General features: G+C 42.3%; 1 protein-coding gene across 1 annotated transcript; it reads right to left on the bottom strand.

Moving 5' to 3' along the window:
* Positions 1 to 1,720: 1,720 nt before the first annotated feature.
* On the bottom strand, positions 1,721 to 23,290 carry LOC120027057 (zinc finger transcription factor Trps1-like). Its single transcript, XM_038971902.1, has 3 exons — positions 23,207 to 23,290; positions 16,310 to 16,432; positions 1,721 to 5,559 (listed from the first exon to the last, which is right to left on the bottom strand). Exons 1-3 carry the CDS (start codon positions 23,288 to 23,290, stop codon positions 4,309 to 4,311), a joined length of 1,458 nt encoding a protein of 485 aa, XP_038827830.1. The 3' UTR covers positions 1,721 to 4,308.
* Positions 23,291 to 25,217: the final 1,927 nt, after the last annotated feature.

Raw genomic sequence — 25,217 nt, 5'->3', positions numbered from 1 at the left:
AGGTTGGTTCAATGGTTTTAAAGGTGACCTGCAGCTCTAAGCCTTGAGCAAGAACAATTGCTGTCGGGTATGGTCCGATAGTCCCACTTCATTTCTGAAAGCCAGGGAAGGACCATCCTCTGCTTTATTTCAAGATACAGAAGACTAAGGCTGGGATTCAATCCGATCCACCTTATAGTGCAATTTACATTTTAAGGTAATTTCCGATTGAGCCAACATCCTTTTCAAATGGCCCTCTTGTGAAGTAGGAACTAGCGTCAAACACCCACCTTCCTGAATCTCGTCACATATGCAACATTTACCGTGAATGCAGTCACTGCGAATGCAGAATCACTGCCTTTAAAAGGAGCAAAGCTGAAAAGGGGTGATCTGAATGAATCCCTATGTTTATGCATTACTATATAGCTAGTTAAATAAGTAATTACATGTATATAGTTACATATACAGCTTTGGAAAAAAGTAAGTGACCACTGCAAAATTATCAGTTTCTCTGGTTTTACTATTTCTAGTTATGTGTTTGGGTAAAATTAACATTTTTGTTTAGTTCTATAAACTACTGACGACATTTCTCCCAAATTCCAAATAAAAATATTGTAATTCAGAGCATTTTTTTTGCATAAAATGACAACTGCTCAAAATAACAAAAAAGATACAGTGTTGTCAGACCTCGAATAATGCAAAGAAAATAAGTTCATATTCATTTTTAAACAACACAATACACATTTTTTAACTCAGGAAGAGTTCAGAAATCAATATTTGGTGGAATAACCCTGAGTATCAATCACAGCTTTCATACGTTTGGCATGCTCTCCACCAGTCTTTCACATTGATGTTGGGTGACTTTATGCCACTCCTGGTGCAAAAATTCAAGCAGCTCGGCTTTGTTTGATGGCTTGTAACCATCTATCTTCCTCTTGATCACATTCCAGAGGTTTGCAATGGGGTTCAGGTCTGGAGATTGGGCTGGACATGACAGGGTCTTGATCTGGTGGTCCTCCATCCACACCTTGATTGACCTGGCTGTGTAGCATGAAGCATTGTCTTGCTGGAGAAACCAATCCTCAGAGTTGGGGAACATTGTCAGAGCAGAAGGAAGCAGATTTTCTTCCCGGACAACCTTGTATGTGGCTTGATGCATGCGTCCTTCACACAGACAAATCTGCCCGATTCCAGATCATCACCGATCTTTCACCAAATTTCACAGTGGGTGCGAGACACTGTGGCTTGTAGGCCTCTCCAGGTCTCACACCCACTGTGACATTTGGTGGAGGATCGGTGATGATCTGGGCGTGCTTCAGCAAGGCTGGAATCGGGCAGATTTGTCTTTGTGAAGGACGCATGAATCAAGCCACGTACAAGGTTGTCCTGGGAAAAAACATGCTTCCTTCTGCTCTGATGTTCCCCAACTCTGAGGATTGGTTTTTCCAGCAGGACAATGCTTGGATGAGTTATACAACAGTTATAATTTTTGCACAGGAGTGACACTTTCTGCAATAAATGCTCTAAATGACAATATCTTTACTTGGAATTTGGGAGAAATGTTGTCAGTAGTTTATAGAATAAAACAAAATTGTTCATTGTATCCAAACACATACAAGTAAAACCAGAGAAACTGATAATTTTGCAGTGGTCTCTTAATTTTTTCCAGAGCCGTATATCAAAGTATGGTCATAAAAATCACAGAATAAAAACTAAGAGATTGCAGAACATGTTTTGTTATTACTTTATTAATTATTATTATTATTATCATTATTATTCAAGTTTAGATGTAACAGACATCTTTGCCATCTTTGTTGAATTGTTTGCATGTAAAACCTACAACACAAAAACGTAAAGGTGGTAGCAGAAAAAACAAAATAAAGAAACAAATAATCTAAACCCATCTTCTATGCAATAAAGTGTAAAAACAAGAAACAACATTCTAAAAATTATGGTTAAAACATTTACAAAAACATTTGCCTTTTTTGCCATGTCCGTGTCCACACTGGCTTACTGGCATCTTCTTGGCACAGATAATTCTTTCTGTCCATGGTGTTTCTTTGTCTTGTCCTCCTTATAGGCATGTTCACTCCTGCTAATTATTTTTGCAGTACCTGTGTATAGCATGCTAATAACAAATTTAACAGTATCCTCTTTCTTCCTTGGCAATAAAACAGAATAACTGAAGTGCAAGCGTTAACATATTTCAAATTAAAACTTCGCAAATTGAACACAAAAAGAAAAATAGTTCCTTATGTTATTCGGTATCATATGATAAATGCACCTGTGAATCTTATTACTAATATTACAGTTTTTTGTTTTCCGAGAGGCATTTGCAGTAAAGCAGCATTGTAAGGCTATGTTGAGTTCATCGCTACTTCACACAAATCCTTGTTTGTGAATCCCAGGCAGACTCTCTTTTCGTTCCCCGCTGCTCATGTATAAATAAGTATGTGTATCTAAGGATGGACAGTTTAGATTGAACTCATGCTAGACGCAGCAGCAGCAATGGGTGGACGTACACAGTACGCACACACGAGAGAGAAAGAGAGTGAGAGGACAGAGAGAGAAACAGGTTTTTGGGGGAGTGTTTTAGAGGCTAAATACGTTGTCTACAAGCAAAATACAAACAAGCTACAGAGGGGTAATGTTGCTGTGTGATAACTGTGTGGAAGTAGTATTTGTTTTGTCACTCAAATGGTATTAATCCATCTACATCCTGTCAATTACTTGGATGAGTTATACAACAGCTGATTTGATGGGAAAAGCATTCAACATTGTTGATATTCAATGACTTATTTCCGTCAAAAGGCACCTGTTTCACCTGTCTATGGAACAAGTAGAAATTCATGCTATGTTCAAATTAAGTCCTTAAAAATAAGACTTACTAAAAACCAAATATTAGAGTATTATATCAATTTCAATTTAATAGAGATACAAAAAATGGGCCTTGTGTACGATATAGTCAGTTGAAATACCTGGACAGGAAAACCCATGATGCCCAAAGCTATAATGCTCACAGTACATGATTTATGACCAAGCTACATCAGCTTCTCTTACAAAAAATACATACAGGATGAACAAAGTCCAATACAAAGCATCTGTAGACTATAAAGCATTACAATGTGTACGAGGAGGAGCATACAAAGAAAGAAAGACATGGAATGGATAGTGCCTCTCTGTGGCATTCAAACAAACAGAAAAAATACTTTGACTCCATTTCATCTCCCATTCAACCTTCTGACAAAAGGCCTCGGTTTTTTTTACGTGATCTATCGTCCTGTCCTCATGAGAGAAAAATACTAAGAATTGCAGGCATTTTGCTTCATTACCTTGTTTGCTACATTTGCAAATGTAAACAGTTTTGCAGAGCCAAGCTCGTGGCCCTTTACTCAAATGGAAAGTCAATGTTGCATATCAACATACCAGGTAGAAAATACTTTGTACAATATATCAGGCACTGATATTATGCATTTTTCATATTAACAACATAGAAAAAAATATGTATTTTATTATTTTATTTCCTTCCCAAATGTCTTTAGTGATATAAGGTTTGCATCCTAGCAACTTAAAATGTCTAGAGGAAATTCTGTGACAACAGTCTTCCCAAAAAAACTAACAAAAAACAAGCTGTAGCCATAACTAAAATACATTAAAACATAAGACACTTAGATGGATGTTAAGCAGAGACCAATGCGACTGAAACCACTGCAGGCTATGTTTCTAAATCAGCCACGTGCGTTCCCTGAGGACGTTTATTTGAGGACAATCCAATCATTAGTCATCGCTCTGCCCATCCATCGGGGATGAGATTATGACAGACGACTGACATTTCCCATTTCCTCACTTTACATATCAATTCACACATCCTCATTCTGTACGGAACATTGAATCAACCAGGTAAGAGAACATTGATGAGTAGCACAACCAACCCACTGAATAATAAACCAATCCCAAAAACATGTAGATGTACCTTGTTGTTTACTGAACTGCCTTGTCAAAGTAACACTTCTGAAGAAAAAAATTAACAATAGCAAAAAAAACGAAAAACACTAAAATAAGCGGCTACTTGTGGTACCATTTTCTTCAAAAGCGTTTTCCTTTACAAAAAAAAAAGAAAATAGCAAATCACTTTTTCTGTATTAGGTCCAATATAAATGTTTAAATGATATTAGTTCCCTACACTGGCTGCGGAGGCACAGAAGCTATCATGGCACATTTAGCAAAAAGTCTCATTCAATCATTACAGTACGTTGTTTTTGTCCATAGAGTTCTTTTTCATACTGCTATGCTTGTGCTAGAATTCCAAGTCTGTGGGTCGCACCAAAATCACACAGAGTCCATTGGAGCATCGGCCTTAGTCTCAGCTTCGGCGGTGGGCCGGTGAAGCCCTCGTTGTATGTGTGTGGTGAAGTCATACTTGTCTGCGCAGGAGTGCAGGCAGATGCTGCACTGGAAGGGCCCTCCGTCGGCGTGGCAGCTCATGTGTAGGGCATACATCACCTCATCCAGGAAGACGATGCCACAGTGGATGCACTTGCAGGTCAGCTCGTCCTGCGTGCTCTGGTCCACCCTCTCCGGCTTAGCTGCAACGGCTGGGGGAGGAGGAGCTGGCTGGGGCGATGGCCCCTCTTCTACTTCCTCCTTCTCCTCTCCTCTCTCATGCTGCTCTCTCTCTTTCTCTTTCTCCTTCTCTAACGGTGGGACAGTGGGCAAGGCCCGTGTGTCGGCGCTGCTAATCCTCTCCTTGGCAGCGGCGGTGGAGCCGTTGGCGGTGGGGGCCGGTTTGGAATGTTTGATGGCCAGGTCGAGAGGGATGTCACTCTCGGGGCCGGCGGGGGGTGGGGAAGGGAAGTGTGAGGGCAGGCTGAAGGTGGAGTAAGGCACAAAGCTTTGGCAAGGGTTGGGCAGACCAGGCATGTGGCCTAGGTAGTGTGGGTTGCCCGGCACAGACATCTTATACTTAGTCCAGAAGCGCAGCCAGTCGGCCTCGCTCTGCAGGTCGTTGTGGATAAAGGGCAGGCTGAAGAACGGGTACTGGTACTTCTCGATGGGGCTGCCTGGTGGCGAGTAGCTAGCCTGTTTGGAAGGGCGCATGTACTTCTCGATGGGGCTACCCCTCTCGGAGGCCGAGCCGCCTTTCCCCTCCGAGCCCATGTGATGGACCCCGGCTGAGCCCACCCCGTTCCCCTCCGCCCCTCCCTCCGCAGGGTTCTTGTTGTGTATGTGCAAAGGAGGCATACGCTTGTGGATCTCTAGGGTCTGGCTGACCAAGAAGGCATGGGTGGAGCGAGGGCTGGGGTGGCCCTTAGCCCCAGAGGAGCCGTAGGCCTCGTACTTGCCCAGGGCGTTCGGGGGCTCCCCTCCGCGAGGGATGGACCCTCCGTCTGAGCCTGGCCCATCCTCTCCTGGCCGACGCTCCAGGGGACTGCCATTAAGGCGCTCCTCGCTGTTGACCCGCTGCTGCTTGGAGCCCACAGGTTCGGAGGGCAGAGGGTCGGGGTTGAGGCGCTTCCGAGTGCGCCGGCGGATGATCTGCTCGCCGTTGTTCTGCTTGATGATGTTCAGCGGCCGGGGAGTCTGGTGAGAGACAGATATACATTTGATTTATTTATGTAGTGAGCCATACACTAGAAATGTAGCTATAGATGTCACCTAAATAAGAAAAGCGATCACCTAAGCAATTTGATAGTAGGTGTAATTACACAACATATTACGCCACTAAAATGATCCCAGAATGACTGCAATATAAAAAGCATCGGGACTCGACGAGTTAGGCTCTAGTCAGTGTAGCTTAATCCTGATAGTGACAGCTCCTTTTTCCTCCACTGCTCTCCCTCTAACCCACATCCTCCCTCCGTAACCCCCCTGCACCCTCTGCTCCCCAGCCGTCACCCAGTCACAGCTGGGCAGACAGGAGACACGAGCGCCTGACCTCCACCTAGCGCTGGCACACAGACAGGCCTTGCCCCAGGGCAGCTCACATTGCTTATTAGAGCCCAATAAGGGGATAAGACCTACTGTAAATACTGCAGGAGTGTTGGTGTATTGCAGATGGCATGCAACCTTTTAAATGGTAACACATTTACCGCAAGATCCACAAAATAATGGATGTAGCCTACAGTATTCTCTCATTAACTGGCCAATTCATTTTTGTAGCCACCAGGCAAATAGTAATCATTAAATTCAGTGATTACAATTGCAATATTAAAGTCATCATTTATTCATAATTTCTGTGTTTGCGTGTGATATGACATGCCTCAAGCATTGACTTGAAAATACAGAGACATCTAATATAATTTGGGAAATCGAAGCAAGAATTCTGTCAGTCTACCTTCAGGACACGTTTGAAACGGAGGAGCAAAATGAACGTTCTTGCCCTCATTTATCACCCAGGCCTTTCCTTTCTTTCCTGTTCTGTTCCTTTCATTTTTCCTCTCCTTCATGTTATTCTGCCACAGGTAGAGTCTGGCATTCACAGCCAACTCCTGCCGGTGACACTTAACACGGCAATGCCGACGGACACGTTTTTATACAAACGTTTCACCCGCTTTCCATTGAAATTTCCCAGAAATAACTGGGAGCCCAAACTAATAGGTGCACGGCTAGAGAGAGAAAAAAATTTAAAAGGTGTGGCCATTTTTATTCCATCGATTTGCTCCCTACACATACTGTATATGCATATGGCCAGTGAAGAAATGGCCAGAAGAGAATCTGAATAAAAGGGATCAGATTGGCCCTATTGCAGACTGACTTATAGGTGTGAAAAGTCCCTGAGGAATCAATTCCACACCGTACCGCTGCCTACCTCCTTATCTATGTGATAGAGAATCCGTTGACATGTTCCCGGGGAACGGAAACCAATCAAAAAAAGGGGGGAGACATGAAAAAAGAGGAAAAAAAGGTTTGATGGCACAGGTTGATAGGAAGAAGGGAAATTATCTTTTTTCCAATAAGGCTAGAACACTCTTAGAAAAAAGGTGCTATCTAGAACCTTTAATGATTATTCGGCTGTCCCGATAGGAGAACCCTTTGAAGAACCCCTTTTGGTTCAAGGTAGAACCCTTTTGGGTTCCATGAAGAATCCTTCCCACAGAAGGTTCTACATGGAAACCATAAGGGTTCTACCTGAAAACAAAAAGGTTTCTACCAGGAACCAAAAAGGGTTCTCCAATGGGGACAGCCGAAGAACCCTTTTGGAACCCTTTTTTTCAAGAGCGTACAGATGTAGGATCTTAATTTGATCACTCTTTTGTTGCTGATAATTTTCCTGCATGGCAGGAAATGCAAACTTATATATTATTCAAGGTTTAAAAAGGCTTCTAAAGTTTGTAATTTCCACTTTAAAATGTCAGACTTGACATGTATCAACCCCTTCAACAAATGTCATGAATTATAATCCACATAATAATTCACATTTCCTGTTGCTGCAGGATTAATTTCCTGCTGTAGCAAATTGGCTCAAATTAAGATCCTACATTTCCCCCTCCTTCCCCCTCAATGACAGTACGGCTATTTATTCAGAAACATGTAGGCCCTACACCAGTGGTCACCAACCGGTCGATCGTGATCTTCAAGGCATTCCTTGGCGATCACAAAGCATTTCTGTAGAAAAGCCAATGATAACGCCTCGATCCCACCTAAAGCGTCATTACATTTTGGTACACCAGATGGAACGCTGCATTTCCCTTGCAGCATTGGGTTGCAGAGGCAGTTGCTGGCCAATTAAATAAGTCAAATCACCGTGCCTACATCTACCATGACCCCGGCCACAGCAAAGTTTGATACTAGCCTAAGTGAGATTTCATAACTTTTAAAACCATGACAAGAGAGAGACTGTCAAAGAATACAGCAAAAAGCTGCTGTTTTTATGAGTGAGATCATGTCTAAGTTTTGATTCAACACTATTTTTATTCAACACTATTATAAAACATAAAACGTGCTTCTCCCTACTTCCACTCGAGATACAGTTGCAATGAATGAGAAGCCAAGTGTATCGGTAGCCCTGCATATTTATTATAATTAGCAGCTTGTCTTGTCTATATTAATATCGAGGAATATTTTACTTTCTCTGGTCATAGGAACAACATGAATTTGTGCATAAGGCGAATGCGGTGCGACTCGAGTTTCGCCATCAGGTGGAAGATGGGGGCCCCTCTTTGGTTAGTCTCACCGGAGGAAAGGAAGGAGAGAGCAGGGGCCTTGAGAGGCGGAACCTCTGCTGCTCTCTCCCTCCTTCCACTGAGACTAACTCCATGTTCAAGACAACTGGGAACTCGGAAAAAAACAAGATACGACTGGGAAAAATCGTTTTGAACGGTCATCCAACTCGGAATTATTTGAAAATTATTTAAATTTATGCTCAGCTGTGCCTCGCAAGTGCTACACCAACTGATCAAAGCTTGAGTTTGAAATATAATATGGTCTGGGAAGAACAATATTGGCAGCCCAGGCATATAGCCAATATGCTGTGATAATGTATTAGGCCTACTGCACAAACCTCATTCCTATAGTTTTTATTAGCTTACATTTTTTAAGTCGTGTTAAAAAAAAAATCTGAGCGGTAGATCTCGGCTTGCTTTTTGACTGCGAAAGTGATCTTGACTCAGAAAAGTTTGGTGACCAACACTATGGCTCTGGCTCCATGAAAGGAGAAGGAAAATAGTATTTTCCAGGAACAGTTGTATCAGTCATACACATCTTCCATTGCTCTATTACAACACTTAATTCCCTACGGTGAATGAAAGCAGTGGAAGTTTTCCCCCTCCTCCCTCTCTCTCTCGCTGTCTCACTCTCTCTCTTTGTCTCTCTCTCTCTCAGCCAGATGTCAAGGCTGTCTGTCTCGAGCAGCAGGAGAGGAGAAACAGAGGATGATTCAGACCAGAAGAAAGAGTGCCCTCTACTGACTGGAACATTCTGAAACCATGTAGCCATGGAGGCTCCTTCCTCATGTGTCCTCCCTTCTCTCTCTCTCTCTTTCTCTCTCTCTCTCTCTCTCTCTCTCTCTCTCTCTATCTATCGATCTGTCTCTCTCACTCCATTGCTCTCTCTCTCCCTCTGCTTTCTTTTTATCTTGCTTTCTCTTTCTCATTTTCTATGTCTCTCTCTCTCTTTATCTGTCACTTTCTGTCTCTCTCTCTTCATCTCTCTCTCTTTTCTCTCTCTTTCGCTGTCTCTTTCTGTCTCTCTCTCTCTTTATCTCTCTTTTTATCTCTCTCTCTTTATCACTCTCTCTGTCTCTTTCTCTCTCTCTTTCCCTTCTAAAAAGTTACAGACACACAAATATCATACCCCCAAGACATGCTAAGCTCTCACCATTACAATAACAGGGGAAGTTAGCATTCTTTGGGCTACTTTAATACACATTTAAGTGAATTTGTCCCAATATTAAGTGAATTTGTCCCCCCTAAAATGGAGGGACAAAAAGTGCTGTAATTTCTAAACGGTCCACCCGATATGATTGAAAATAACCCCAAATTAAAGCTGATAGTCTGGAATTGTATCATTTCAAATACAAAGTGCTGGAGTACAGAGTCAAATCAACAAAAAATGTGTCACTGTCCCAATACTTTTGGAGCTCGCAGTATGCTAAGGGCATTTTCTGCAGACAGATCCAAGCTTAACAAAAGGTAGGGCCATATTTAGTCAAAAGTATAGACAACAGATTGACAATACAAGGCCACAGACACAGCAAGGTGGATGGAAGACACAGACAGAAGAAAGGTCATCTTCATTCTCCCACCATCTTAACCTTATGTTTCTTTCTGCAATAGTTACCCATAATTACCTCTCTTACAGGATGTGCTGTTTCCATCCATTTAAGCAACTGTTCAACTCCAATACCTATTCATGCATGCATCTATTTCCATACTGTTGCTGTGTCTGTCTAGACCGTCAGTTGACTCCTTCTGTTTTGTGTCACCAGAACGAATGTGTAATTCATTAGAAACAAGAACACTTTCATCTCACACTGTGCTCATCTACTACTGACAAAGGCCTACACAATACAAAAGTGTTGGCATTTCCAGACAGTACTGTACAAATGGATAAGCTTCAATAAGCTAGCTACCTTTCTCTATGCTGCCTCGCTCTTCAACAAGCTACTGCTTTCATCATAGTCTGTGTCCCAAATGGCACGATATTTCCTATATAGTGCACTACTTTTGACCAGGGCTTTGGTCAAAAGAAGTACACTATGTAGGTAATAGGGTGCCTTTTGGTGCGCCACATCTCTCTGTCACCAGCAGCAGAACTTTTCAAAACGTCTCAGGAGACTGTTTCGAGTACGCCATTCATTGGTTTCTGTCAGTGTGACCAATGCTGGAGTGCACTTTGGCAACTGTAAAGAGAGACTGACTCTTCAGACAGAACAAAGTAATGCTGCCACTTCGATATGTTTTTACACCCCGGCATTTGACACACACACACACACACACAGGGCATACGCTCCCCGCCGCCCGTCAAGTCCTATTATTAGAAGATAAAACCAGAGAGACATTTATTGTTGCAATGTGCTATGGCATAAGGAGTCCAGAACTCCATTACGGCCCACTACAGCACCGGTTTATGAGGTGCTATTATGGAATTATTTCTGTACAGCGTATAAAACTTTTATTCAAAAGTATAAAAATACTACTGCCATTGGCTGGGGCCGATGAACACGCCTGCAAATGAAAACGTCTTCATCACTGATTAATTGCAGCCACCAAAGGACCTCTTAAAAGACAAGCGATGGTGATGTTCTGTTCAACGAGGCCCTCGCTACACTGCTGCAACATCCAGGTGGTTTCCGGTGAGGACTGAACGAACAAGCGCACATGTGGCTATCATGAATCAGTCCCCACTGGGAGGATGGGAGGAACGCTCGCCATTGCCAAGAACAAACAAACAATCTCAGGAAAACAGACAATCCAGACTCGGAGTGTTGAGCGAACGGATGGGGAACCCGGCGGACTTGGAATCCCCTCCTCTCCATATAATTTATTAGCAGCTAGTGGAGCAGGAAGAGTTACGTATACAACCCTACCTAATGGTCCACTGAAGTCTACCTCCTCACTAACAACTAGCAAGGAGCGCTAACAACTAACACATAAACAAGCCCAAACAACAGGCCAGTTCCTCCACTGTAGAATCTACCTCCTCTCTAACAACTAGCAAGGAGCGCTAACAACTAACACATAAACAAGCCAAAACAACAGGCCAGTTCCTCCACTGTAGAATCTACCTCCTCTCTAACAACTAACAAGGAGCGCTAACAACTAACACATAAACAAGCCCAAACAACAGGCCAGTTCCTCCACTGTAGAGTCTACCTCCTCTCTAACAACTAGCAAGGAGCGCTAACAACTAACACATAAACAAGCCCAAACAACAGGCCAGTTCCTCCACTGTAGAGTCTACCTCCTCTCTAACAACTAGCAAGGAGCGCTAACAACTAACACATAAACAAGCCCAAACAACAGTCCAGTTGCAGCATGCAGGTCCAGAGGCACACAGAGACGAAAGTAACAGATTATGAGTATCACTACGTCCCCAAATGGCCCCCTATTCTCTACATAGTGCACTACTACCCATAGGGCTCTGGTCAAAGGTAGTGCACTATATAGGGAATAGGGTGCCATTGGGGATATAATGGAGTCAACCACAGTCATTTTCATCATGTCTGAAGGTGGATCACTATAACACCAACTTAACAGTGCATCATAAGAGAAAAAGAGGACGAAGATACAAACTTCCACTAGTGCACAAACATAATTGTACGGAATTCTATATAATAACAACTAATATCAGACGTTTTTCAATGTATGCTTTAAGTTTAAGCATGCACTACAATATAAATGATATATGATACCCAAAGAAACACTGTCTTTCATAACACAAAACCCCAGCTGGGTCAAGCTACCTACAGGGAGTCATCAGTTCAAGTTTCAGTTTTAAGTTTTACTAGTCGTATGTATGGGAATAAGCATGGTATACATTGTCCAACGAAATACTTACTCGCAGGTGCCTTCACGACAATGCAAGAACAATAAGAAATAATAAAATATACGAATACGAACATAAAGTAAATGGCTCAGTAGAATAGAACAAACATTTTAGTAGAATATAATAAACATTTTAGTTAGGTTCTATCTAACCTAACAAGAGTCAGGGGAGTGTGTGATCTTAGGAAAAGCTCCCTCTCGCTCTCTCACCCCATTCCTCTCTCTCTCTCTCTCTCTCTTTTCCTCTCTGTCTTTCCCTCACCTCTCTCCTTCCGTCTCATTCTCTCTCTGTCTCTCTCTTTCACTGACTGTGGTAGGCCTGGTCTGCTGGACTGGAGCTGGTTTAGACCACCAGGTGGCCTGGCCAGTGAAAGGGCCTCTTGTAGCAAGGCTCTCTGGAGCCTGGCTCTCTCTTTCTCTCCCTCTCTGGCCCAGTCGACCACACCGACTCAGGGAGCCTCCTGTGTAGATCCCCCCCACCACCCACCACCCCACCACCCAGGCAGCCGGCCCAGTCGCCTTCAGGCATGCAACACGGCCTAGAATACGCACTATACACTGGACTGGCGGACTCTGTGGACTCTAACCCAGTCGTAACCGAATTACCAAGATTAAACATAAAAATGTTAACGTTGAGTGATGTGCGGAGACAAAGGCCTCCTTGTTTCCGAGTGGTAATTCCTCACATGATGTCACATTTGCCTACCCATATGTTTGCCCAGACACTATTTCATTTCAAAGAGCATTGAGAAGTACGTCTTGGAAGGTTCCAGCCCAGGCCGTGGTGGTTTACTCGCCAGAGAGAAGAAAAAAAATACAGTTTGTGTATTCAAAACCAACATTTCATTCTGAAAGAGGTATAGGGCCTGTGAACTAAATCCAGTTGTAAAATCCTCAATGATTGAGAACATTGACCTGTTTCAGGATAACATGTTGAAGTCTGTTACACAATGGCAATCTCCCCATATCTACAGAATTATAATGATAACATTCCCATTCGATACTTTTAGTTTGAAATGATTCGGTGCGATTCGGTATGATTAGAGAGTGAATCGATGCGATTCGATGCACTAACATTTGTTGTTTAAACACTAATTTTCCATTCTAAAATAAAATCTGCTGCTGATGGAGCTCATGAGCCGTGTGTGTGTGTGTGTGTGTGTGTGTGTGTGTGTGTGTGTGTGTGTGTGTGTGTGTGTGTGTGTGTGTGTGTGTGTGTGTGTGTGTGTGTGTGCGTGTGTGTGTGTGTGTGTGGATGATGTATGTCTATAGTGTATGTCAGGGATCATCAACTAGATTCTGCTGCGGGACGATTTTTGGGTGAGCAGATGTTCAGGGGGCTGGAACATAATTACAAATAATTTGTAGATTGCAAATTAACTGCAAGAAGCCCAAACAGATATAATATTTGACTAAAACAGAATCATTTCAAACCTTGTTTACATTGGTATACAATCACATATATCTCTCTATTATGCGAGGGAATACTTTGGAACAGATTTGCAAAATTTTTATCAGTTGGAGCTGATTTGTTGGTGTGTTTAGTCTTTTATGTCCAACAACGAAAAATTATGATAATAATAATTGTGGGGGCAAATAAAATCACCTGTGGGGCAAAGATCTCCCGGGTGGCGCAGTGGTCTAGGGCACTGCATCGCAGTGCTAGCTGCGCCACCAGAGTCTCTGGGTTCACGCCCAGGCTCTGTCGCAGCCGGCCGCAACCGGGAGGTCCGTGGGGCGACGCACAATTGGCATAGCGTCGTCCGGGTTAGGGGTTAGGGAGGGATTGGCATGTATGTAGGCACCTGATCAGAGTCAAAAGGGAGACTAGGCATCTACTATCCTACCACTATCTGATAAGGGGGAGCAATGTAGCCTATGTTTTTTTGTCCCCCAACTTTGGTTCTGAAATCACCTTCACCCACTAATTGTTTTTTGCAGATTAAGCTTTTCCTGCAGTGGGCTAAATCAGATATACACTGAGTGTACAAAACATTAAGAACACCTTTCTTATTTTGACTTTCACTCCCCATTTTGCCCTCAGATCAGCCTCAATTCGTTGGGGCATGGACTCTGAGCAAGGCAGTTAACCCACTGTTCCCCAGGCGCCGAAGACGTGGATGTCGATTATGGCAGCCCCCCGCACCTCTCTGATTCAGAGGGGTTGGGTTAAATGCGGAAGACACATTTCAGTTGAATGTATTCAGTTGTACAACTGACTAGGTATCCCCCTTTCCCTTTCCTTTCTACAAGGTGTCGAAAGCGTTCCACAGGGATGCTGGCCCATGTTGACTACAATGCTTCCCACAGTTGTGTCAAGTTTGCTGGATATCCTTTGGGTGGTGGGCCATTCTTGATACACATGGGAAACTGTTGAGCATGAAAAATCCAGCAGCATTGCAGTTCTTGACACACTCAAACCGGTGCGCCTGTCACCTACTACCATACCCCTTTCAAATCTTTAGTCTTGCCCATTCACCCTCTGAATGGCACACATACACAATCCATGTCTCAATTGTCTCAAGGCTTAAAAATCTCCTCCCCTTCCTCTACACTGATTGAAGTGGATTTAACAAGTGACATCAATAAGGGATCATAGCTTCACCTGGATTCACCTGGTCAGTCTATGTTATGGAAAGGTGTTCCTAATGTTTTTTTCCACACTCCGTGTATAGTTGAAATGTATTACATTTAGAGTTTTTATCCCAATATTACACTTTATATACATCACAGAAGACTGAAATATAACAAAACCGTTTGAAATAGAAACACCAGATTTTTTATATATATATTTTTACAATGTTTATTAATTATGAAATTATGAAAAATATGAAAACCGTTCCACCCATGAGGCCACTAGAGGGCGGTTTGGTCATTTCAGCTAGTAATGTATCAATATTTATCGATTACAAATTAGCTATGACACAGCCAATGACTATATAGCACAACTTTAGATTTCACCCCTATGTCAAAATCGAATGGTTTTGACCATTTGGATGTTTTAAGTGAGCTTCTTTTTTACTCTCGCTTCGGCCATGCAGTGCGCCTCGCAAAGTTATTGCTGTCCTCGTTATGAAATGATCAACTATATCGAAAAATGACCATATACATTGATTGTTTAATAAAGAAAAACTACCAAAACTATTGGTGAACTATCAGCATGGGCAAAGTATGAACGTAAACAATCGAAATTACATCTATTGTAAGCCCCGTTTAGCAGGCATAGCCAGAGGAGAGTTGTGTCTCCAGTAGCTTACTTTAATTCTGGTAAAACACAATTTTCAACAGTGCGTAGATAACAATAACCTAGCCAACTACATAGATTGTCACTTAACTAATGAAGCCTAATATCACACAAGCCATTTAAGCATTTGAATGCTGAAGGTGCAGATGTGCAAGATTACGGCTACTTTGCGTTGGTCAGCGTGCGAATCTGGGCACAGTGCGCAGATTGACTAGGCTACCAATATTCCCAAAATGACTTTTAGATCAATGACTGTCAAGACAGTTACAGGCTTAGTTCGACACTGAAGGAGAGGAAGCATCAGTTTTCGGAAGGTAGAAAGAAAGTAATTTAAGCAAAACAATTTAGTGAACTGGCAATTTGTAATGTTTTAATCGATTTTCTGACCGATGCATGCTACATTTAGATTGGTTTGGGGTCCGTGGATCGATGCAGTCATATCTTCAAAATTTGAATTGGGGACCATGCATATCGGTGAATCGTTACATCCCTAATTCCCATCATGTTTATTTTTCTGCATCTGTGTGACACCACAAAGTGAGGTCACAGCCTTTGACTGAGAGAATGTGTGTGAACAGATATGGAGAGAGAGAGAGAGAGAGAGGGGGGAGAAAGAGGGAGTAGACCTATCATACCTATGTGATGTGTGAGCCTGCATGTGTGTGAGAGGAGCATGTGTGAACTTTAGGGTCAGATGTTTTGGGATCTGTGGGTAGCTAGGGAATTCTAGGCTGAGGCAGGATTACTCCCAGATCACCATTAGCAGGGCTAGGGGTGAGAGGGCATGGGGGCACCCCTTACCCCCTCCCCCCCCAGGCCCTGAGAGGAGCACCAGTCACCTGGGGAGGAAGTGGGGTGGACAGACTAGAACGGCTACAGTGTCCTGCTACCATTTACTTAACGGCTATTTTATTTTAGTGGGTGGGCTGGAATAGCAGGTTGCCCCCCTCTCCCCTCTCCCCTCCCCCTGACACACACACACACACACACACACACACACACACACACACACACACACACACACACACACACACACACACACACACACACACACACACACACACACTCCTGTGTTTTTCCAAGCTCCCCCCGCCAGCCTTACTGAGTGGAGCTTCTGATAGAGGCCACACGCGTTGCACACATATCCCCCGTTGGCATTCTTCCTCCACAGCGAGGTCTTGGTGGTCAGACAGTTGGCACAGAATACCCCTGAGCCTCGTCGTCTCTGAAAGCCAAATCAAAAGAGAGAGAGAGAGTCAGTCAGTCAGTCAGTGAGAAAATGGGTGCAAAGGGGAGGGTAAATATAAAGAAAGAGAGAGAGAGAGGAAGAGAAAAAAGGTTGGAGCGGAGAAACATCATATCATCATCTGGGTTCATTGTATGAGTGTGGCAGGCAGGCAGCCACACACACATACACACAAACATACACACTGCCCAATCAGAAGGTCAAGTTGGGTAGTGATAAATAGAACCCAGCTGATTCTCTCACTAATTAACTTTAGACTGATTAATGAGTCCGGTAAGATACCACTGAGTCTGAGATGACACCTGACCACTTCACTAGACAGAGATCAGCCTTAATCGCCTGCACCACTATGACAAGCTGAGGATGAGACCTTTTTAGGAGCCTAATTTTCATTCTATAATCTTCACGTGTGGCACTCATTGTGTAGGAAGCAATTCTGAGCCCATTTTCAAAAATGTTCAAACCTGGAAACTGTTTCTAATATTTTCTCTTTACTAGATTTCAAGTATTTTTTTTTAACGCCCTCCTTAACCGTATTATTTCAAAAAGCCCAAAAATGTTTTTAACCTTTATTTAACTAGGCAAGTCAGTTAAGAACAAATTCTTATTTTCATTGACGGCCTAGGAACAGTGGGGTAACTGCCTTGTTCAGGGGAAGAACAACAGATTTTTTCCCTTGTCAGCTCAGGGATTTGATCTTGCAACCTGTTGGTTACTAGTCAAACACTCTAACCACTAGGCTACCTGCCACCCCTATCCTGTTCTAGCGTTAAATAACAATGCGCTGACCCATAAGGCAAGTACAGAAAATCAGTAATGTCTAAATGAATCATTGGAGTGTCCGACCTTATCAAGTGCAGAACAACATATAAACTTAACAAGCGGTCGGTCCTGCCTTGCATGTGATCCGCAGCGTGGCTAGCCGGCTACAGTGGCATTATCTAGATTAAGGGGCCTGTAAACGCCATTGTGCCATTTATTTAACTTCCGAAATGTTGTGTAGGGAGCCATGTCCTCTTCTCGCCAGAAAAATACAATGCTCCTAATTCTCCTCTGATACATTTAGAATGGAAAGCTTTTCTACAGACATAATATTGGCTCCAAATCCAGAGAGCTTTCTTGGCAGAGAAAGGATACTTGATTCATCGGGTGTTTCACAATGTATCAGTAAAAAGTTCTGGTGAGTAGCCAGTTCCCTATAGGGTAATTTTCCATCCAGATGCAAGCGCTATCGGAGGCCCATCGTCAGCTAAACTAATTATGATCTCGCATTTGCTGATGCCTGCTCAATCTAAAGTTTGACATCAGACATTAATCATAGATACAAGGAAAATGAAAAGAAGTGAAAAGGAATGAAGGGACGGTACCAGGGCGCGGCCATAAAGAGTAAAAATTACAGCAATAATTAAATGAGATGGAGACATGTTTTTAGTGGGCTATCAGCAAGTGCAAAGTCGCTCTGACAATTAGCATTTTCAAGCACGGGACACAATTTGCGCTCTGCACGGCTGCTTGTGCTCCAATAAAAGAACTCAATGTTGTCTCCCTAAAACCGTCCTTCAAACTGAAACACCAAAATTACCTATTATTTCCAGACTCAAAATTTCAGAATGTATTATTCATAAGTGTGAAAATACAATCAACATTTACAATCAATTAGAATTACAAAATTAAAGTGTCAATCTTTAATTTAACAATTACATCTATCGAACAATTACAAATGATTACCTGTTCAAATTAAATAAGTGTAGGCTCTAGCTAGCAAGCCGTCGATTTTGGACGTTTGAAAAGGTCCTGGGGACGTCGATGTATGCCTTTGTGAGCCCCCCCCCCAAAAAACCTATTGCACAGCACTGTGCTTAAACGCACAAGGCTCAGAGCCAGAGCATGCTGCTTAGACCACTGCGCCACTGAAGTTCATAATTCTCTAACAAGCAGGGAGAGTACTTGATGATACTTAATGGAAACAGCACATTGTTTTCAATTATTTTTGTTTAAAGCCTTCCCCACACCATAGCCCTAACATTAACAACTCAGAATGTATACCTAAACTTAACCCTTTTAGTTATTTCTGTTTTAACCCTGTAACCACATGTAATTAACCCTGAAACCACATGGAATGAATGGGTAAAAAATCTATGTTCATCCAATTAAGGCAAATTCCAATCAGGTTGCTAGCTAGACCACGCAAATATGTGCTACAGAACACCATTACTCTCAAATAATAATGATTCTCTTTGTGGTATACTTAAAGGAAAAAAATAAATAAAACATGCTTACAAATGATAGGCTAATCTATGGTTAGGATCAATGCTTAGGCTACTGCCACAGAAGAAACCTGGACAGAGAGGGGAACAAACACATTCCCAATCTCAAGGAGTTTTTATGTGGTTGCCACATGGCTGGAATGACAGGTATGATTGATTGATTGATTTATTCTTTCCTATCCTGTTCTAGCGTTACAAGCTAAACACTGTGTCCATCATCATCCCTGTGTTTTCTTCCCCCTCCAGGCTCATGCCCGAACCCCGACTGCCTCGGCCAAATTACTCACACGTGTTTTGCTTAGAGTCACAGACACTTCCAACAGCTGGAAAGTGTAAATGTTTACAGGTTGAGCACAGCTCGAGCTGATAGCAGTCCTATTTGTCTCGCTCAACATGTATCTCCTTCTCCTTGCCTCTAGACAAGTTGGGCTTCGACCAACAAACAACAGCTAAGACTGGCACATGGTTTATGAATTGATACACAAAACGAAGCCTGATTCAAAACTTAAGAGTTTTAGACAGAATCATTAGATCATTTGTTTTGGTACTGTCCATATGTAGCTTGTTTTTGGTCGCAGGTTCAGGAATGACTGAGAAATTGCAACATTTACTTGAAGCTAACTCTGCAAATAGCACTGCTGGGTGATTTAAAAAGTCACAGTCAATCGATCAATAATACAATAATACTCTTAGCAAAAAAATGTATCTTTAATTTACAATTTAGAAACTATGAGAATAGAAAGGTTCAGAACTATTGTGAAACATCACAGCACAGTTGAAAAATATATGGCAAATAGATGGATGGTGTTCAGAGATATATGGGAGGGGTTAAGTGGTGGGACTAAAAGGTGGGACTAAAAACAACAAGATAACTAATGTAAAATATACTGTGTCCGTAAAATGTATATAGGTTCAGAACTTTTGTGAAACAGCACAAATAAAAAATATATGGCAAATAAAATCAAAACTGGATGGTCTTCAGAGATAGATGGGAGGGGTTGAGGTTAGCTGAAGGGGCTAAAAACAAAGGAAAATATATTTACAAAAAATATATGGGGGATTGGAAATGATGCAGACAATTACATTGATGGAAGCCAAAACTATCTGCAATATTAAATCTGATCTACCCACTAAAAAAAACAGTTAATACTTGTAGTGAATTGTAGACATACTTTGCCCAGGCTGATAGCTAGGCTACCATATATAAGTCAATCAGAGACATGCCATCAGACAATATGTCTTCCTCTTCCAAGTGAAATATTCTCCCTTTATTCAGTGAGTGAAGCAGCCAGTGGTGGAGCTCGGTCCAAGGTGATCTGAAGTGACATTTTACAACAAGTGGCGTGTGGCTCGACCTGCAATGAATAACCTGCAACAGTGGTCTGCTGAACTGTAATCAATAGAGCAGGCGACGAGATCTACTCAATCAAACAGATACTCACTTCATACATAAATGATAGCATAAGAAACTACAACAAATGTGTCGTCTTAAAGACCTCTTAACACTACTACACATTGACATAAAACATCAATGCAAATATATCTGAAGAACACTAAACATAATAACACACACACTCTACATACCAGTACATTGTAATATTGTTATATTGCTGTATTATGGATTTTGTATTGTAGATCCACTATACAGTTCATTCGGAAAGTATTCAAACCGCTTGATTTTTTCAACATTTTGTTACGTTACAGCCTTATTCTAAAATGGATTTAAAAAAATGTTTCCTTCTCATCAATCTACACACAACAACCCATAATGACTAAGCATATTTATAAAAAATAAAACACTGCAATATCACATCTACGTAAGTATTCAGACCCTTTACTCAGTACTTTGTTGAAGCCCCTTTGCAACGATTACAGCCTCGAGTCTTCTTGGGTATGACGCTACAAGCTTGGCACACCTGTATTTGGGGAGTTTCTCCCATTCTTGTATGCAGAATCTCTCAAGCTCTGTCGCTGCACAACTATTTTCAGGTCTCTCCAGAGATGTTAGATCGGGTTCAAGTCTGGGCTCTGGCTGGGTCACTCAAGGACATTCAAAGAATTGTCCCGAAGCCACTCCTGCATTGTCTTAGCTGTGTGCTTAGGGTCGTTGTCCTGTTGGAAGGTGAAACTTCACCCCAGTCTGAGGTCCTGAGTGCTCTGGAGCAGGTTTTCATCAACGATGTCTCTGCACTTTGCTCTGTTCATATTTCCCTCCATCCTGAGTAGTCTCCCAGTCCATGCCGCTGAAAAACATCCCCACAGCCTGTTGCTGCCACCACCATGCTTCACCGTAGGGATGGTGCCAGGTTTTCTACAGACGTGACGCTTGGCATTCAGGCCAAATAGTTAAATCTTGGTTTCATCAGACCAGAGAATCTTGTTTCTCATGGTCTGAGAGTCCTTTAGGTGCCTTTTGGCAAACTCCAAGGAGGTTGTCATGTGCCTTTTACTGAGGAGTGGCTTGTATCTGGCCACTCTACCATAAAGGCCACTCAACTCCTTGACCAAGGCCCTTCTCATCCAATTGTTGTTTGGCCGGGCGGCCAGCTCTAGGAAGAGTCTTGATGGTTCCAAACTTCTTCCATTTAAGAATGATGGAGGCCACTGTGTTCTTGGGGACCATTTGCACACACTGTATATAGACTTTCTTTTTTTTCTATTGTGTTATTGACTGTACGCTTGTTTATTCCATTTGTAACTCTGTGTTGTTGTTTGTGTTGCACTGCTTTGCTTTATCTTGGCCAGGTCGCTGTTGTAAATGAGAACTTGTTCTCAACTAGCCTACCTGGTTAAATAATGGTGAAATAATTGTTATTTTGGTAAAAATGCTCCAGACATTTTTTGGTATACTTCCCCAGATCTGTGCCTCAACACAATCCTGTCTTGGAGCTCTACGGAGAACTCCTTCGACCTCAAGGCTGGGTTTTAGGTCTGATATGCACTGTCAACTGTGGGACCTCATATAAACAGGCCTTTCCAAATCGTGTTTTTTATCATTTTACAAAAAAGAAGACTGGAGGCTGTAATCGCTGCCAAAGGTGCTTCAGCAAAGTATTGAGTAAAGGGTCTGAATACTTATGTAAATGTGATATATATATATTTAAAATCAAAGTAAAATATAAATTAGCAAACATAGTCATTACGGAGAATTTGTATATAATCCATTTTAGAATAAGGCTGCAATGTAACAAAAAGTGTGTGTATGTGTCTGGGGAGAGTCTCTCTCCAGTAAGTTCAAGTGTTAATTACACAGGAAAAGCAACAGAAAAAGCAACTGTTTTTGTTTTGTCATTATGCGGTATTGTGTGTAGATTGATGAGGAAAATGTTTTATATAACACATTTTAGAATAAGGCTGTAATGTAACAAAATGTTGAAAAATTCAAGAGGTCTGAATACTTTCCGAATGCACTGTATATACAAAAGTATGTGTACACCGCTTCAAATTAGTGGTTTTTGCTATTTCAGCCACACCCATTTCTGACAGGTGTATAAAATCGAGCACACAGCCATGCAATCTCCATAGACAAACATTGGCAGTAGAACGGTCTTACCGAAGAGCTCAGTGACTTTCAACGTGGCACCGTCATAGGATGCCACCTTTCCAACAAGTCAGTTTGTCAAATTTCTGCCCTGCTAGAGCTGCCCCGGTCAACCGTAAGTGCTGTTATTGTAAAGTAATAAAATACTAATACAAAAATACACCAGGAAAAATAGGTAGTGTATGTTGAACAAATACTTGTTCTGGTTAATTTGAGGTTCCAGCTGTCCATACCATGTACCATATGAGCTCATGTTCCTAGCAGTTTACTACTGCAGTTTCACTAATCAGGCCCAATCAAGACATGTCTGCAGTCCTGTGTATAGCATGTCATTATTGCCAGTTGTGTTGGTAGGTGGCTGGGACTGGTGGGGGTTTTGGGAATGTGTGTGTGTGTGCACGCGAGTGCGTGCGTGCGTTTGTGCGCATGCACGAGGAAGTGTGTGTGTGTGTGTGCGTGTGGTGTGTGTGCGAGAATGCATGCATGTGCGTGTGTGTGTATGTGTCCGGGGGGGTCTCTCTCCAGTAAGTTCAAGTGTCAATTACACAGGAAAAGCAACAGAAATAGTCCACCCTTGTCAAATGGCTCACAGTTCCAGACTTCCTTTTCAATTATCATCTAGGTCTGCTCTGCCATCTGTAAAAACGAAGCCATACCTAGACTTGCAAGGTTTGGCCTCTTTTTCTTAAAAATATAATACTTTTTTTTTTAACAGCTGCAGCCTGGATGACTTAGGCAGCTCTTTAGACAGAGAGAATAAATAAAAAATGACAAAAAAAGAAAGCTCTGATTGTCTTTGTTTTCCCTAAGTGCAAAAGGACAATTTTTCTCTCTCCTGCCACGTATCAGGCGGCGGGGAGTCTCTGCCTTGGCGACTGCGGTGATGTATTGTTTTTTTGCCAGGGAGCGAGCTACTGCGAGAGTGGTCCTTGTTTCTCTACTGACCTGCCTCAGTTCATCACTGTATCTGGTCCTCACAATGATCCTGCTATCTGGGATCTGTCGGCCACCCTGCGAGCTACCATGCATTTATACTTCACGCTGCACAGATGCTACTACTGCTGGTGGTGCTGCTGCTACTGCTGCTGGTGGTGCTGCTACTTCTGCTGGTGGTACTGCTGCTGGTGCTGTGTAACTTAGCCGTATAAATTGAATCAAGTCAACGATGGCATAATTGGTGGACTGGCAGCCATTGAGAGTGTACCCATGAGTTTACCAGTCAAATTGCCAGAGTTAGAGGCTCCAAGCCCTTCCTAGAGATTTTATCTATTTGGACTGGGAAAGACAGCCACCAGCTACCCTACCATCCACCTTCAACCAAATATGACTTGCAGCAACCCTTCAACACATATTCTGAGCTACAGTACAGCAGTAACAGACTCATCCATAACACTATGGCAACACTTAACTTACAGTGAATACTTGAATTATCTGAGTTCCAAAGTATGATATACCCTGTACTGCACAGCGAACTGCAAGAAACGAAATAGAAAAACCTAGAGCAATAAGCATGAACGGGCCATGTTATTAGTCCAGATACCTGTGATAAATGACTCTGACAGTGTTTTGCACTATCGGTAGGTACTCTAGGTGTTGCATGTGAATTCTGTTTGTCTGTGATTGATTATTAATGCCTTCTGTTCCGTCGGCGTGCCTAGAGACGCCACCCACTCTTTCCATCCTCCCGGTGAGGGGAATGCTGGATAATTAGACCTGGAACCGTAATTACATGTATTTATTTATCCGGCCAGGTGAGGGGAGTGGGCGATGACTTTCCACCCATTGCCCACCACTTCATCATGAGGTTTCATTTCAGTTATATTAGTACCAATAATTTATTAAAGTTATATTAGAATAAAAAGTTAATTCAGTTATTTAAGCAAAAGTACCTAATACTAGCTTAAATATCAAATATGAGTGTTAATCCATTTTTAGGATTGAAAACATCAACTAGTAATTAGTAATAAAACCATACAGATTCTTGCCATAGTTGTGAGCGGCAAATAGTGAGAGAAAGAGAGAGAAAGAGAAAGAAAGAGAGAGAGCGAGAGAGACAGACAGAGATCGAGAGAGAGAGCTTGTGGTCTAAATCGACTGCTTATAAACAAAGCTCTTGAAATGAAATTACATTTAATTCACTTAAGTAATCTGCAGGGGCACTTACATTAAATAACAATTATTTAATCAGCTGCGGGGAAATTAGGTGAACCCCTACTGACAATTTCAATTTCTGAAATCCTGCGTCAACATTTTGGGCTTGGGCGCTAGCATCTCGTTGCCTTCAGCGCACATCTGGTTACAATTCCAGACATATCGAACCATCAAGTCCTATCTTGCTAGGAAGTTATCCCTGGTTTACGCAAATCCAGTGTCTCTCATTAAATTGCTTCCCTAATTGTATAATTTGGTTTGAGTTGAATAAATGACGTTTAATTTATTCCTGCAAGAGGTATTCCTCGCCAGAATCTAAGAAGAGGATATTGGGAGGTCACAGTAATAAAAGGAGGTCACTGGGAATACACTTTTCCTTGGTGCTTTCCAATTTGCTGCTAACACACTATCATGTGCATGCACACACACACACACACACACACACACACACACACACACACACACACACACACACACACACACACACACATACACACTAATGCATGAACTCATGCGCACACAAGGACACAGACACACACACACAGACACACACACACACACACACACACACACACACACACACACACACACACACACACACACACACACACACACACACACACACACACACACACACACACACACACACACACACACACACACACACTCACTGCACTGTGGCGAGGTTGAGCTCACACATTATCAGAGTGCAATGGAAGCCAGTTCCACTCTTAAGTTCAGCAAACTCTCTTTCAAAAAGGTTCTGACACAAAATGACAGGATAGGAGCGTTAAATCAACCTTAC

This window comes from Salvelinus namaycush, chromosome 32, assembly GCF_016432855.1.
Source record: "Salvelinus namaycush isolate Seneca chromosome 32, SaNama_1.0, whole genome shotgun sequence".
Taxonomy (NCBI): domain Eukaryota; kingdom Metazoa; phylum Chordata; class Actinopteri; order Salmoniformes; family Salmonidae; genus Salvelinus; species Salvelinus namaycush.
The sequence above is the reverse complement of the archived record's forward strand: the minus strand, read 5'-3'. Positions and strand labels throughout refer to the sequence as shown.